Here is a 16,279-nt window from a genome sequence, read left to right as displayed (position 1 = left end):
CAGTTTTTCAAGATGAAAAATTTACAGAGATCTATTTCACAACATTGTGAATATACTTAACACTATTGAAATGTACACTTAAAATGGTTAAGAGAGTAAATTTAATTTTATATGCTTTTACCACAATAAAAAAGGTGTATAGGAAAAAACTACAGTTATCTGCTGAGGTAATTGGGAGCAGTATGCCTCACTTAATACTAGTCATTTGGAAGATGGAGCACATAAAAATATTCAAATTGAGTTCCCACCTTCAGGGAATTTAAATTCTAATAAAGATAATAAAATAGAAATGTGAATAAAATTGTATAAAAGTAACAATGACTTAAAAGTGTTGGTGAGTAAAATTAATCATGAGAAACTTCCTATCAGAGTTGAACTCAGTTAAATCTGTGTGCATGAAGGGAAAGTCACAGAATGTTCACCAAGAGATCAGTATGGGTCCAACTATTTTGCACACATTGATTTATTACATTTCACAATGACCTTGTGAACATAGGTGGTAGGAGTGAGGGAAGTAGTGAAGTGGTAGTGAAGAAAAGAGCAGGAGCCAGTGATGTGGGAAGTTTTTTCCATTCAAGAAATAGCATGGAAAAAATATTTATTTGAAAGATAAGTGATATGGTTTGACTGTGTCCCCACCCAAATCTCACCTGGAATTGTAGTCCCCATAATCCCCATGTGTCGTGGGAGGGACGAGGTGGAGGTAATTGAATCATGCTGTTCTCATAATAGTAAGTGAGTTCTCACAAGATCTGGTGGTTTTATAAGGGGCTTTTCCCCCTCTTTGCTCAGCACTTCTTCCTGATGCCACATGAAGAACATCATGTTTGCTTCCCCTTCTGCCATAATTATAAGTTTCCTGAGGCCTTCCCAGCCATGCTGAAGTGTGATTCAACTAAACCTCTTTCCTTTATAAACTACCCAGTCTCAGGTATGTCTTTATTAGCAACAGGAGAACAGACTATTAAATTGGTGCCACATAGAGTGGGGTGCTACTATCAAGATACCTGAAAATGTGGAAGCAACTTTGGAACTGGGTAACAGGCAGAGGTTGGAACAGTTTGGATAGCTCAGAAGAAGACAGTAAAATGTAGGAAAGTTTGGGACTTCCTAGAGACTTGGAAGGCTCAGAAGACAAGAAGATATGAAAATGTTTTCAACTTCCTAGAGATTTGTTGAATGGCTTTGAGCAAAACACTGAGAGTTATATGGACAATGATTTCCGGCTGAGGTGGTCTCAGATAAAGATGGGGAACCTGTTGGGAACAGGAGTAAAGGTCACTGTTACTATATAAAGAGACTGGCAGCATTTTGCCCCTGCCCCAGAGATCTGTGAAACTTTGAACTTGAGAGAAATGATTTAGGGTATCTGGTGGAAGAAATTTCTAAATGGTAAAGCTTTCAAGAGGAAGCAGAACATAAAAGTTTTGAAAATTTGTGCCTGATGATGCAATGGAAAAGAAAACCCCATTTTCTGGAGGAGAAATTAAGCCAGTTGCATAAATTTGCATAAGTAATGAGGATTTGAATGTTAATCACCAAGACAATGGAGAAAATGTCTCCAGAGCATGTTAGAGACTTTCATGGCAGCGCCTTCCCATCACAGGCCCCGAGGTCTAGGAGGAAAAATGGTTTCCTGGGCCAGGTTCAGGGTCTCCCTGCAGTGTGTAGGCATGGGACTTGGTGCACTGCATCCCAGCCACTCCAGCTGAGGCTAAAAGAAGCCAGCATACAGCTCAAGCTATTGCTTGAGAGGGTGCAAGCCCCAAGCTTTGGCAGCTTCCATTTGGTGCTGGGCCTGCAGGTGTGCAGAAGACAAAAATTGAGGTTTGGGAACCTCCGCCTAGATTTCAGAGGATGTATGGAAACACCAAGGTGTCCAGGCAGAAGTTTCCTGCAGGGGTGGAGCCCTCATTGAGAACCTCTGCTAGAGCAGTGCAGAAGGGAAACATGGGATTGGAGCCCCCACACAGAGTCCCTACTGGGACACTGCCTAGTGGAGCTGTGAGAAAGCGGCCACCATCCTCCAGATGCCAGAATGGTAGCTCTACTGACAGCTTGTACTGTGCACCTAGAAAAGCCACAGACACTCAATATCAGGCCATGAAAGCAGCCAGGAGCAGGGCTGTACCCTGCAAAGCCACAGAGGTGGAGCTGCCCAAGACTTTAGGAGCCCACCTCTTGCATCAGTATGACCTGGATGTGAGACATGGAGTCAAAGCAGATCATTTTGGAAATTTAAGGTTTAATTACTGCCTTATTGGATTTTGGACTTGTGTTGGAGCCTGTAGCCTCTTTGTTTCGGCCAATTTCTCCCATTTGGAACAGGTATATTTTTTACCAAATGCCTGTACCCCCATTGTATCTAGGAATGAACTAACTTGCTTTTGATTTTACAGGCTTATAGGTAGAAGGGACTTGCCTTGTCTCAGATGAGACTTTGGACTTAGACTTTTGAGTTAATGCTGGAATGAGTTAAGACTTTTGGAGACTGTTGGAAGGGCATGACTGTATCGTGAATTGTAAGGACATGAGATCTTGAAGGGGCCAGGGGAAGAATGATATGATTTAGCTGTTCCCACCTAAATCTCATCCTGAACTGTAGTTCCCATAATCCCCACATGTCACTGGAGGATCTCAGTGGAAGGTAATTTAATCATGGGAGCAGTTACCCTCATGCTGCTCTCATTATAGTGAGTTCTCATGAGATCTGATGGTTTTATAAGGGGCTTTTTCCCCTCTTCACTCAGCACTTCTCCTTCCTGCCACCATGTGAAGAGGATGTGTTTGCTTCCCCTTCCACCATGATTGTAAGTTTCATGAGGCCTTCCCAGCCATACTGAAGTGTGATTCAATAAACCTCTTTCCTTTATAAATTACCCAGTCTCAGGTATGTCTTTATTGGCAGCATGAGAACAGACTAATACAATAAGAATGAGTGAGTAAGGGCTCCAATAAGCAGAAGAAACCAAGAATGTTGAAGACAAAATGTTAGGGTCAGACTAACCAGAAAGGCTCAATGGCCACAGCCAGAAGAATCTGTGTGTGTCTGAACACTCACAGGAAAAGAACTTTTGAGTAGGAATGTAATTAGGTTGAACCTGTGGGTATAAAAAGTATTAAAGATTCAAAGAAGTTTGAAATAGAAGCCTAAGTGATAAGATGGAACAAAGGTTATATATGTTAGGAAGTGTTATTCATGTTATAGTCTTATGTTTACTGCACTGTGTCATTATTTAGCATATATTTTTAGTAATTTTCACTGATATGTACTAAGAAATTGTGGCATGATGCCCACCTCCTGGTGGTTATATCCTTACATGATATCACCTTGAGAGTAGGCAGGACCTGTGATTTGCTTCTTCTAACTAATAGCATACAGCAGAGACAACAGGTTGTACATGATTATGTGTGTGTGATTATGTGGTCACATTAGACTGTAGCACTCGTTTTGCTGAAAACACTTTCCTCGCTGACTTTGAGAAAGTAAGTGGTCATGTTGGGGAAACCCATATAGCAAGGAACTATGCACTGCCTGTAGGAACTAAAGGTGGCCTCCAGAAAACAGCCAGCAAGAAATCAAAGCCCTCAGTCTTACACCCTCAACCAACAGAATTCCACTAACACCCGGAGTGAGCTCAGAAGTAGATTGTCCCCATTCGAGCATCAGATGAAACCACAGCCCCAGCCAATGCCTTGATTGTAGCCTTGTTAGACACAAACCACAGGACTCATTTCAGCTAACTCCTGACCCACAGACACCATGTAGTAATAAATGTACATTGTTACAAGACACAAAGTTTGTGGTATGATTGTTAGATGACTGTTATGCAGCAATAGATAACTAATGCAGAAGTATATGTTTAATTCCATGACTTTTAACTATGAAACCTCATGATGCCTGAACCTGCAACCCTAAACAGTCGAGGAAACTAGCAAGAACGTTGCAACATATAAACAAGACAGTCAGCAAACCTTGGTCAAATACTCAAGTGAGCTTTGAATTAGGAAGAATAAATCAATGAGAGGTTCCTACAAATAATGAAAACACATAACACACATGACAATGAATCTATAAGTGGTATAAACAGCCAATGTTAATATCCATAAATCTTTGGTTCTTAAACCAGTGCACATAATATTCACTTCATTTCTATGCTGTAAATATTAATTTATTTAATGTATTTCTTAATAAAACTATGCATATAAAATTATTTTTGTAGTAATATACCTTTCTACTTAGCATCAATAAAATCCTTTGTCAACAAGCCTAGTCTAATATTTCTCAAAATGAGAACATTCTGCTGAATAGAAAAATGAAACATGCCTAAGTGCATAAGACCTCCAGGCTGACACACCTGCTTAGAAAGCTGCTCCTCACACAGTTTATAGAGCGTGAAAAACTTCCTGGCCAAAACAACATTGTCAATGAAGCCACAACTAGCCAACTTCACCCTTATGATAATCTGACGGTCAGGCACCATCATGGCCACTGAGCGGAAATTAATCTTCAAGTTTTCAGGGAGTTCCTGCCGTCCGGCATAGCCAGGATTCTAAACAGAAAATAAAGTCCAAGGATGAATGATGCAATCAAGCACAAGTCAGCATGATATTAAAAGATTCACTATGTACACACAAGTCTGGAATGACAATCAGGGAACTCATTTACATATCTCACTCTCCTTTTACCTGGACAGGCCAAATCATGAGTTATTCATATGATCTTTTCTTAACACCAAAGGGTTTTCAACAGAAGGTAAAGTTACAATCCCAATTTCCATTCAGGAAAATAGATAAATAGATGACATATGACTAGGGAGATGCATGAAAATTGTGATAAGAAGGCTGAAAATCAGTAGCTTTTCTAGCCACTCCTTACCATGGTTAAGAAAAGCCCAAATTCAGGGTTCATAGTCACATTATCTCCATCAGTAAAAATAAAAGACTTTTTGTGCTCCTTTTTACATGTCAGAATAATGGAAATTTGCTGGGCTGCAACCGAGAGAACTGGTAGATCAATACGGTTAAATTCATCAAAACAACCCCAGGATCCAGACTGTGCCAGTCCTTAGAAAGGAAATTAAATGAAAAATCCAATTAGTATATAATTTTGGAAAACCAAGAAAAAGGATATTATGTAGCTGCCAAAATGAGCCAGATGTAAGTTCATTCAAAAGAAAAGTGGAACAGATCTATGCATCAAGTGACCCAAAGCAGCTCACAATTTGGCACTTTACCTGTAAACACCCAAGCTGCAGTGATAAAGGAACATCAAGAAAAGGCAGGAGATAGTAACATTTGGTCCACCCAACCTGGCAGGATTGAAGATTTTCCAAAAAATTTTACAAAGTTGAAAATGATTCTAAAATATGGCCAATTGTTGAAAACAAATTTTAGCAAAATATTCCATCTTGGCTGAAATTTCTCACCAAATTAAAAAATATAACCCATACCTTTAAAAATCCGTCCAAGTCCTCGGAAATCCATCTGGTCTGAACAATTGAAAACCACAACGTATTTCCCTAGGCATCGTCCCATGTCTTTAGTGGTTTCTGTTTTGCCTGTGCCTGCAGGTCCAGCAGGGGCTCCTCCCATGCTCATTCCCAGAGCTTGAGCCAGCGTGATGTAACATCTGCATGGGTAGAAACATCACTAGAACCAGCCCCCAGGCACCTGGAAATACTTCTGAGACCTCACAGTGACATGAAACACACACAAAATTAAAAACCAGAAGGCTACTGTCCCTACCTAACATTTCGAATACAACATCCTAAAACACACTTATCCTTATCAATGTTAACACATGTTGAGGAAAAGGAAGGGGTAGTCTATGATCAACTAAGTTTAAAAACTCCTTAAAAGGTTAAACAGCTCTCTTTACTGATGAATTTTTCAGGCTTTCTTATCATAATATACAGAGAATCTCCAGGTATAAAAATAATACATTGCATTTCCAAAATGTATTTGGCAACACTTTTGAAGAGATCTATCCCCATCTAAAAAATATGTGTATGTATATATATAAAAATATGTGTGTGTATATATATATATATAAGTATATATATACGTATTTCTGTGAAATAGATCGGGATCCTTTTAAATAGATTAATCCCCTTTGAATCTAAGAGTTGCCCATTTGATGTAGTTGGGATTTAAAACACACATTGCTAAATAATCACATCTTGAATCTATTTCTGTGAGTAACTACTAAACTTGCACATGCTTTCAATTGCATCTTACTATATGAGATTAACAAATAAAAGATTTGGTGAGAGAATACAAGAATGCCTGCAAACGAAAATTTTTCACCTGATAGCTTGCAGATGAATTACTTGTTTGCCAGCACCACCTGGTGTTACCAAAGGAGACAAATTATAAAGTGGTGCCATGTAGTGTTTTCTTATGGCCAAACTATAAAGCATTCATCTGACTTGAAAAAGACTTCCAAGGAGATGAAGTGACTATCCAGCTTGAGCAGTGGAAATGAACACTGAGTGCACCAGCTGGGGGTGGTTCCAGGTTCTCCATGTTATTGGAAACCAGTGCTATAAAGGCAAGTAAATGACTCAGCCCTTAATGTATGCAGAGCCTGGATACAGAGGAGAAGACCCGGGCATGAAATCAGGAGGACACCTGCTCTCACTTTGATTCTGCCTTTTAACCCAAGGTCTTATTTCTCCTGTTGCATTTTTGCCATCCTTCCAGAGCAGTCTGTAACAACAATAGACCTCACAGTGTGTTCCACATACATCATCTTGTTTCATCCCCAGAGAACCCTGGAAGGAGGCTACTGTTCCTTTCCCCCACTGTACAGAGAGGAGGAAAAAGGCTCACAGAGATTGACTTTTCTCAGGACTGTGGCAGGAGAACTGAGACAAGCCAAGTCCTCTCACTTTCCAGCTCTGAGACAAGCCCGCCCTATCCGGGAAAGAAAAATAACTAATGGGCACTAGGCTGATACCTGGGCGATGAAATAAACTATACAACAAACCTCCGTGACACAAGTTTACCTATGTAACAAACCTGCACATGCACCCCCGAACTTAAAAATTAAAACCTGAAAAAAAGATTAAATAAAATACCAAACACATAAAAAGGGAATCCATGTCCATCAACTCTGATCACTCAGCTGCTCTGTTGTGCAGACCTTTGTTCAACTGAGATGACTGGATTCATAAACTGAAGAAGTAGCAAGTTGCTTCAAACAGATCAATCCTATTTACATGAAAAGCAGGCGGGCATGCCTGGAGACTTCTCCCTGACTCAGCTAGGTGGGCCTTCAGACCCACTTCTACACTGGCACCTAAACTGCCTTTCAGTGACAAGCATAGATCTGTCAGCGCATCTCCCTGTGTGTCTAGAGAATTCCATATGTGGGTGTACCTCCCTTCTTGCCTCCCTTCTCTACCTTCCTTTCTAGTCTATCGGCTATTTTCAAAACCGTTTCCATTCATGAACAGGGTTTGAACTTCACGTGTTTAAGTTGCCTGTGGTCAACTCCATTTTAGTTTTCTACCTTCCAACTAAACTGCTATAAACCCTCTGCGGTCAGGAACTAGGTCTGGTTCACACTTATACCCTCAACTACTTGCCTAATCCCTGACACCTTGTACTATATGAACAACATCTGTTGAATAAATGGCTTGCAGTGATCCAGCCATATATTCTTATCTGGTCCCTCCTGTCCCAACAGCTACAGGAATTAAGATGCAGAATGTGACACTGATGCTAAATGAAAAGCGACCGACCCCGTGACCCAGGGCTCATTAGCACTCGAACTAACCAAATCTATCACCAGCATTCGTCTTAAGTATCCATAGCACTGTCAGTGTGTTTTGTCACAGGTAAACCAGAAGTGGTTTCAATTCTATTGGTTCGAAACTGCTGAAAAGTTTCCTAAGAAACAATGGTAAATGTATCAGCAGGGTGTATTTCTTCCTTGAGAACTTGGTTTAGTTACAGACTCTTTGATTATAGGACATGCTTAAGGAGAAACCAGAGAAAAGATTGCTAAAGAATGTGTTATCATAGGCCAGGCGTAGTGGCTCCTGCCTGTAATCCCAGCACTTTGGGAGGCCAAAGCAGGCGGATCACGAGGTCAGGAGCTCAAGACCAGCCTGGCCAACACGGTGAAATTCCATGTCTACCAAAAATACAAAAATTAGCTGGGTGTGGTGGCACATGCCTGTAATCCAAGCTACTCGGGAGGCTGAGGCAGGAGAATCGCTTGAACCCAGGAGGCGGAGGTTGCAGTGAGCCAAGATCACACCACTGCACTCCAGCCTGGGCAACAGAGTGAGTGAGACTCCTTCCCAAAAAAATTTTTAAAAAGTGTTATCAGCAGTTTTGACAAGCAACAGTGATAGCAATAATAATAACAACAAACATTTGCTGTGTCATGCCCTGTGCTGGGTACTTATGCTGCCTCTAGTCCATGCAATGGTTCCAAAACAAGGCAATCAGGGAGGTTAGGTGTCTTGTCCAAGACTACACAGCTGCTAGGGACAGAGCTGAGCAGTCAACACTCAAAACTCACAGAAGCTGTGGGAATGTCAGAGAAAGGTACAAGTCTTGCCTACATTTCTTATCAAGCAGATAAGATGCCTCCATCAGCCCTCAATTTCCTCCGCCCTCTGCTTAAGTGACAGCAGTAGTCAAGACAACTCTAGTCTTCATTAAAAACACTATGAGTTTTGGAGAAAAGCACTGTATGTTATCACATTATAATAGCTATTTTATCATCTGAAATGTCTGCAACTCTGTCCACATGGCATTGAGCTTCCCCGAATCCAGGGAGCTGCCACAGCTGTTAAATTCACAAGTCAGTCAGTGAAGGGATGATAACATGTCAGTGCCTCTAACATTTGACTTTTTTAAAGTATTAATTTCAACAAGGAGTTTTCTCTTGCAAAAGGGAAGGAAATCTTGCAGTGGAATCTCAGTTACTATCGAAAATTAATAACTCACTTCCCACACAATCAAGTTAAAGAAAAATAAACAAGTGGGCATTTAGGGTGAAACAGACAAACTTCAGAATCCCTTCACTTACATATTTAAAAATCCTTATTTTGCTTTCAAAGTTCTCAGGTTTTTTGACATCAAAAGATACACAAGATAACGAACATAGTGGAAGAATCAAGTTGCAGAAAAGACTGTAAACTATGATACCTATATGTGAAACTGAAAAAGGATTTTGATATCTAAGCATCCACAGTTTTCAGAAGGATAGAAAATAAACTGTTGATCATTTTGAAAAATAGAAAAGTTTTCCCTCCCACACATTGTACTTCACATTCTTCTGTACCATTTACATTTTTCACCATTAAGATGCAATTTTGGAAATAATCACTTCTTTCATTTATTCAAGAACCATTTATTTAGCATCTGTTATGTGACAGAACAATTCTAGCAAACACATCACATGAAGCTCATGCACCAAGGATCTTTCATTCTAAAAAAAATAATAAAAATAAAAGATTATTTAAAAATAAGAAACAGGGAAAATAAAGCTGGGTAAGAGGGTTATGGGATTTGGAGATTGTGGGAGGTCAGGAGACCCTCTGAAGTGACTCTCTAGCAGAGGCCTGAAGGAAGAAGGAAGCAAAATATGCCACTATTGAAGGAAAAGGGTTCCAGGCTAAGTGTGTAACAAGTGCAAGGGCCCTGAGGCAGGACTGTGCCACAGCTGGTACAGGTACCACAGCTCGAGCAGGTGGCCTAAGCTGAATGAGGATAGAGAAGCAGAGAAGTAGCAGAGGCCAGATTGCACCAGGCCTCACAGGCCCATGTGAGGACATTGGCTTTTACTTTGCATGAGATGGAACCATGGGAGAAGTTTTGGAGCAAAAGATCTGACTTACATTCTGGTGTCTGAACTGAGAACAGACTGTACAGGGACAACAATAGAGGCAGGAAAGCCAGTTAAAACATTATCAGAAGGATCCAGGTCAGAGACTATGGTGGTCTAGATAAAAGTAGTATGATTCCTGTAATCCCAGCACTTTGGGAGGCCGAGGAGGGCAGATCACCTGAGGTTAGGAGTTCAAGAACACCCTGGCCAACACGGCGAAACCCTGTCTCTACTAAAAACACAAAAATTAGCCAGGCATGGTGGCTTGCGCCTGTAGTCTTAGCTACTCAGGAGACTAAGGCAGGAGAATCACTTGAACCTGGGAGGATGCGGTGAGCAGAGATTGCACCACTGTGCTCCAGGCTGGGCAAGAGAGTGAGACTTCTTCTCAGAAAAAAAAAAAGAGTAGTAATGATATAAGAATAATTGTAGGCAGATAGAGAGGGTTAAAAGGAGTCCTCGGTAAGGGTTTTTTCTTTTAATAAAAGCAGCTCCTGAAACATTTCTTTTCTAACAGAAAAGCGGCTTAAAGAGCCAGGCTAGCAAGCTTTGAAATGCAAATGCTGGTGATTAGAAACTGGGTCCATCCAATATGGCAATTCCCACCCTCTTCTCCTTGTCACCATGTGCACCAAGCATCATGGCTGCCTCCAGATAACTCCACGTGTGCAGGAATCATGGCAACCTGCATTTGCATATTAAAAGACTGGGGTGGGAGGGCCAGTTTTCTCGAGGGCTACATGAATGACACACCTGGTTAAACCAATACCCTAAGCCCTGTGCAAATCAGACACCACCTCCTCAAGCCTCCTAAAATAACCGACTGTTTTCCCCTGTTTACGTGGTTTTTTTTTCTCTCCGCTCCAATCACCCCCTCTCTGTCTCTGTACTGGGGAAGTTTTTCCTTTTTTCTTGCCTATTAAACTTTCCACTCCTTGAAACCACGGCACATGTGTCCACGGCGTTTATCTAATCGGGGCATGACAAAGGACCCTGGTGTTCCTCCAGGCATCAGAGCCGTCATAAGGCAAAGGGGTGAAAATTGTCATCACATTCTAGAAGGAACCTGAAAGTAGTGCTGACCAAATTGATGGCAGATTGTTGGATAATGAGGTGAGAGAGAAGGAAGGGCTTCCAGCTGACTCCAGGGAGTGCTGGATTGCACTGTGGGAAGGTGATGTATTCACAGGCTTCAGGGGTTCAGACATGGACATCTTTTGCGGGGGCATTATTCTGACTATCACACTTCCCCCCACCACTCTGATAAAACGGAATAGCCACTTGCTAAAATGAAGATGAGGACAGGAGGACACTTTTGTGAGGCTGATTTAACGCTAAGGTTAAATATCCTGTAAGCATCCAATGGACATGTCACACAGGCAGACAGGTATGTGTGTCTGGAGTTCAGGAGAGAAGCCCTGGTTTGAGGCAGAGTTTGGGGTTTTTAAAGTCATGTGGGATCACCTAAGGAATGAGTAGAGGTGGAGAAGAGAAAAGCCTGGCAGGCCTATGTTTAAAGGTCAAAAAGATGAAGAGGAACCAGTAGGAAGAGGTACAAAAGGACAACTAGACCATTAGGAGGAACCAGGTGAGTGCAATGTCCTGGAAGCCATGTGATAAAAGTGTATCAAAAAGGAGAGAATGATCAACAGCACCCATGCAGCTGATTGTTCAAGAAAGATGAGATCCAGGAAAAAACACTGGATTTAGCAGCAGGTCTGGGTGACTTTCAGGAGAGCTGTTTTATCAGTGATGGGGAAAGTATGACAAAATAATGGTCTCCCTAAAATACTCATGTTCTAATCTCTGCAACCTGTAAACATCTTACCTTCCACAGCTAAAGGGACTTTGCAGATGTCATTAATGTCAAGGACCTGAGAAGGGGGGATTATGTTGGATAATAAAGGGGACTCAACCTAATCTCATGAGTCCTTAGAAGCAGAAGAGATAGGCAGAAGAGTGGGTCAGAGACACGAGACAGAAGAAGGAGGGGGATTCAAAGCATGGAAGGCACGTGACCCACCATTGCTGGCTTTGAAGATGAGGGAAGGAGTCAGGATCAAGGAACCTGGTGGCCTTCAGATGCTGGAACAGTCCTGAGCTGACCTAAGACAATGGGGACCTGGGTCCTCCAACCAGGAGGAAAGGAATTCTGCCAACAGCCTGGAAGAGCGGGAAACAGATGGGGTCTCCGGGAAGAAACACAGCCCTGCTGACACCTGATTATAAGCCCGTGAGACCTGTATCAGACTTCTGATGGACAGAACTACAAAAAGAACACATTTGTGTTGTTCAGGCTTCTAAATTTGTGACAATTCTTTACGGCAGCAATAGAAATTAGCAGAGAGCCTGAATGAAGTGAGTTGAAGAGAAACAAGGTGGAGAGAAACTGTGTTTTTGAGGGGTTTTGAAGGGAGCATGGAGTGGGAAGGAACCCGGGGCAATCACGGTAGGGTTTGCTGTGTGGAAGCAATCACAGCAGGTTTGTGTGTTGATGAAAAGGATTCAGTAGAAAGTGAAAATGGATGATGCTTCCAGAGAGGAAATCCTGGGGTCAGTGGAGGCGTTGGCTTTGGACGGCGAACCTGGAGAGAAAGCAGCTGCATGAGAACAGTCACCCAGGTTAATGCACATGGTGGTGGAGATGAACGCTTCTATCTTCTCAAAAAAGTCAAGAAATAAGGCCTTCGGTGGAGACAGAGGAAGACAAGGAAGTGCTGGAGGCTAGAAAGGCAGGAGACATAAAATAATAACCACATAAGCATTTTATAAGAAATTCGTATTTGGGAACTCCACTTTTTTTTTTTTTTTTTTTTTTTTTTTTTGAGAATGAGTTTTGCTCTGTCGCCCAGGCTGGAGTGCAGTGGCATGATCTTGCCTCACTGCAACCTCTACCTCCCAGGTTCAAGCGATTCTCCTACCTCAGCCTCCCGAGTAGCCAGGACTATGGGCACACGCCGTCACACCTGGCTAATTGTTTGTATTTTTAGTAGAGACGAGGTTTCACCGTGTTAGCCAGGATGGTCCCCATCTCCTGACCTTGTGAGCCGCCTGCCTCGGCCTCCCAAAGTGCTGGGATTTCAAGCGTGAGCCACCGCGCCTGGCCTACTTTTTAAATGAACGTTATTTTTAATGGACAAATCATCATTGTATATAATTACGGGACACAATGTAATGTTATGTTATATGTATACAATATGGAATGATTAATGCAAGCCGTTTGACCATGATGAGCATTCAGGGCATCCCTGAAGCAAAAATAAACACTGTAGTTGATACAACAAAGTTCAAATTAGACTAAGCAAATCACAGAATATTAGCCCTGCAAGCACCCTTAGAGACAACATAGCTCAAGGGTCCCCAACCCCCAGGCCACAGACCAGTATTAGAGCTGAATGAGGATAGAGTATTGGTCCATGGTCCATTAGGAACCGGGCCACGCAGCAGGAGGTGGGCGGTGGGCAAGTGAGAGAAGCTTCATCTGTATTTACAGCCACTCCCTATGGCTCACATTACCACCTGAGCTCTGCCTCCTGTGGTATCAGTGGCAGTATTAGATTCTCATAGGAGCACAGCCTTTATTGTGAACTGCACATGAACCCTATTGTGAACTATGCGTGTGAGGGACCTAGGTCACTCGTTCCTTACAAGAATCTAATGCCTGATGATCTGTCACTGTCCCCCATCACCTCCAGATGGGACTATCCAGTTGCAGAAAAACACACTCAGGGCTCCCAGTGAATCTAAATTACAGTGAATTGTATAATTATTTCATTATCTATTACAATGTAATAATAGAAATAAAGTGCACAATAAATGGAATGCACTTGAATCATCCCGAAACCATCACCCAGCCCCTTGTCCGCAGAAAAATTGTCTTCCATGAAACCAGTCCTTGGTGCCAGAAAGACTGGGGACTGCTGGCTTAGCTCACCTTACAAATGAGAAGACTGAGTCTAGGGAGGTTGCAGTGGCAGGTGTCACTAATACAACTCATAAATAGCAGGCCAAGGGAAGAGTTAACACTCTGGAGGCCTTGCCAGTGGTCTCTCCCCACTTTTACCTGCACTGATACTCGATTTCTTTCCTGCTTAAAAAAAAGAAAATCTTAATTGTCTTTTAGTAAGAACAACAGATACTCAAGCAGCCCCCCAAGATCCATTGTGATTTGCACCTGACAACACACAGCAATTAATTCCCTTTCCTGCCCATTGTGCGTCCACATGGTGTTTATACATTTAAACTCTGCCTCTAGAAGACTGAAGGCAGAGGAAGCAAGGTCAGTGTCAGTCACAAACCTAAATCCCCTGTGAAGACACAGGTGTAAAGCTAAAAATACTAAATTTCAAAGGTTTTAGTATAAAACAGTCTATAAACCCTAAGAGAATTTAAGCAAAAATCCCCTGAGCAACTCGAGAGAATAAAAACGGTAGGGGATGGGGAGAAGGGCTCCATCACCTGTCTGTAAGTGGAGTTATGACAAGCCTGTCAGTGCAGCCTAAAAATTCATTCTGGTATATGAAAGCCACATCTGTGATGTGAATCATCATCTTGTCAGAATCTTCGTTAAAGTAAAATCTGCACTGTTTCAGCCACTCAAAGTCCATAGGACTCTTGATATGCATATGACACTGAAATTCAAAAGGTATATGTTAGAGCTGTGATGAGAATCACTCATTAAGTATACACATTAGCATTCATGTAGATCATAAAGTGAAATAAATGAAACTCATAGACAATCCAACTATTTCAGAGGTGTCAACTATATCACCAGCCAACCCATTCATCTATTGATGAGTAAAAAAAGAAACTTTGGAAGACATGGGAGTAAGAAAACTCAAGAGAAACCCCTAATTATGCCCCTCCAATTTAAGTGGCTTTACATCTTTTAATAATAAGATATTCATTTCTTAAATTTCACCCTTAAATGCCTAATGCCATAGTCCTAACCATGAAAAAAGTATGTTTTGGCATACGAAGACAGAACTAAACAATCTCATTAGGAAAAAGACATCTCTTAAGACTATAAGAAAGTACATTGTTGGGGTTTTTTAATCCAGTAATTATTTTTCCCAAGAATTACATTGGGCCAAAATTTCTAACATCTAAATGACAGGCCATTGCCTGGCAATGCTTTTGTCCAGATCTTTTAGCCAAAGTTTTAAGCCACTTTCATCATTTTCTTTGACAAATAAGAAATCTAAAATTAGCCTGAGCCCTTCATTTCTCAGAGAGACAAGTAGTGTGCTTAATTATTAAGGCAGGAGATTAGCACACAATAGCTTCAATGTGCTACCTTTACTTCCATTACATCAGGACCAATCTTTCATAATCTTTTTTACATAATGTGGTGAGACAAATCCAGAAAATTATTATGAAAATAAGAGCTTTTTGCCTCTTATCTAGCGTATTTTACAGTAGATGACAAATTTCACTTCCTTTTATTTCCCATTTTCTATAGCTACAAAACTCTCTTTTCCCACCCTGTTCTCTCTTTAAAAGCAAAACAGTGTGACACCTGAATGTCAGAAGCTCTATTAGGAAAGGCCATTTGCAATCAATGACATAAAATGTAGCCAAACTTGCTAAGAACGTGATTTTTCGAAAGCCTTAAGGGAAGTCCTAAACAGCTCTACTAAGCAATAGTACTAATAATTTTCATAGCAAGAAAGTAGTGATCTTCAATTAATAGGTAAAAAGCAAAAAAGATGTATGAAGGCTTTTCAGATGCTACATGACAATTTTAACATTAAAAATCATCACGTTAAAATATTTTTAATAAAGTCTAATTGCCTCAATAACATCTTAGCATAGATCATCAGAATATGATTTACATTCAGTTAAGACTGAAAAGAAAGCTTTTTTTAAGACTGAAAAACAAACTCTGATTACGAACATGATTCTTTGCCAGAATTTAATCTTTTCCTTGAATTCAATCAAACTAGTTCTACCGGGTAAACACAGAAAGTGTCTAGAATTTGTTTTTCTCTACATGCCACAGCATTTATAAAGAATGTACCAGGTCATCAAAGATATCCCTTTGGTGCACATGAATAGTAATCAGAGTCTCATATTTCACTCGTTCCATGGAACTCAGATCCCTCGTGGTGATGTCTATCAGTGTATTGAGTAGCTCCAGGAAAGTCTCATTAGTTTTCTGCATGATTTTTTTATCAAACTTGGCATTTCTAAGGGCTTCTTCTGAATCCCGTGTCCATATCATCTGAATTCCTAATAATCCAACCTTATGGAAATAAAAAAGGCTTTATGAGTTTGCATGGCGTATTTATGTATTTAAATAGAAATTACAACGTGATCAATAGTTGTGATTCTTATGCAAGTGTAAAGCCATGATTACATCAACTTTGATATCTTTTTTCATAACCTGTGGAAATTCTATTTCTTACCATTTTAAGTCATTTATGTTGA

General features: G+C 41.0%; 1 protein-coding gene across 4 annotated transcripts in view; it reads right to left on the bottom strand.

Annotated features, from left to right (window-relative positions):
- The window catches only part of DNAH5 (dynein axonemal heavy chain 5), a 318,561-nt gene that overhangs the window by 133,692 nt on the left and 168,590 nt on the right, over window positions 1–16,279 (bottom strand). For all 4 annotated transcript variants that reach the window (XM_037988724.2, XM_007961228.3, XM_037988725.2 and 1 more), the window contains 5 exons: window positions 15,870–16,094; window positions 14,309–14,481; window positions 5,454–5,632; window positions 4,880–5,067; window positions 4,359–4,553 (listed from right to left, as the gene is read on the bottom strand). In XM_037988724.2, coding sequence (XP_037844652.2) covers window positions 4,359–4,553; window positions 4,880–5,067; window positions 5,454–5,632; window positions 14,309–14,481; window positions 15,870–16,094 — 960 coding nt within the window. The remainder of the gene's footprint in view (window positions 1–4,358; window positions 4,554–4,879; window positions 5,068–5,453; window positions 5,633–14,308; window positions 14,482–15,869; window positions 16,095–16,279) is intronic.

This window comes from Chlorocebus sabaeus, chromosome 4 (assembly GCF_047675955.1).
Source record: "Chlorocebus sabaeus isolate Y175 chromosome 4, mChlSab1.0.hap1, whole genome shotgun sequence".
NCBI classification, from domain to species: domain Eukaryota; kingdom Metazoa; phylum Chordata; class Mammalia; order Primates; family Cercopithecidae; genus Chlorocebus; species Chlorocebus sabaeus.
Note: the sequence above shows the minus strand (reverse complement) of the source record. Positions and strands in the feature narration are given on the sequence as shown.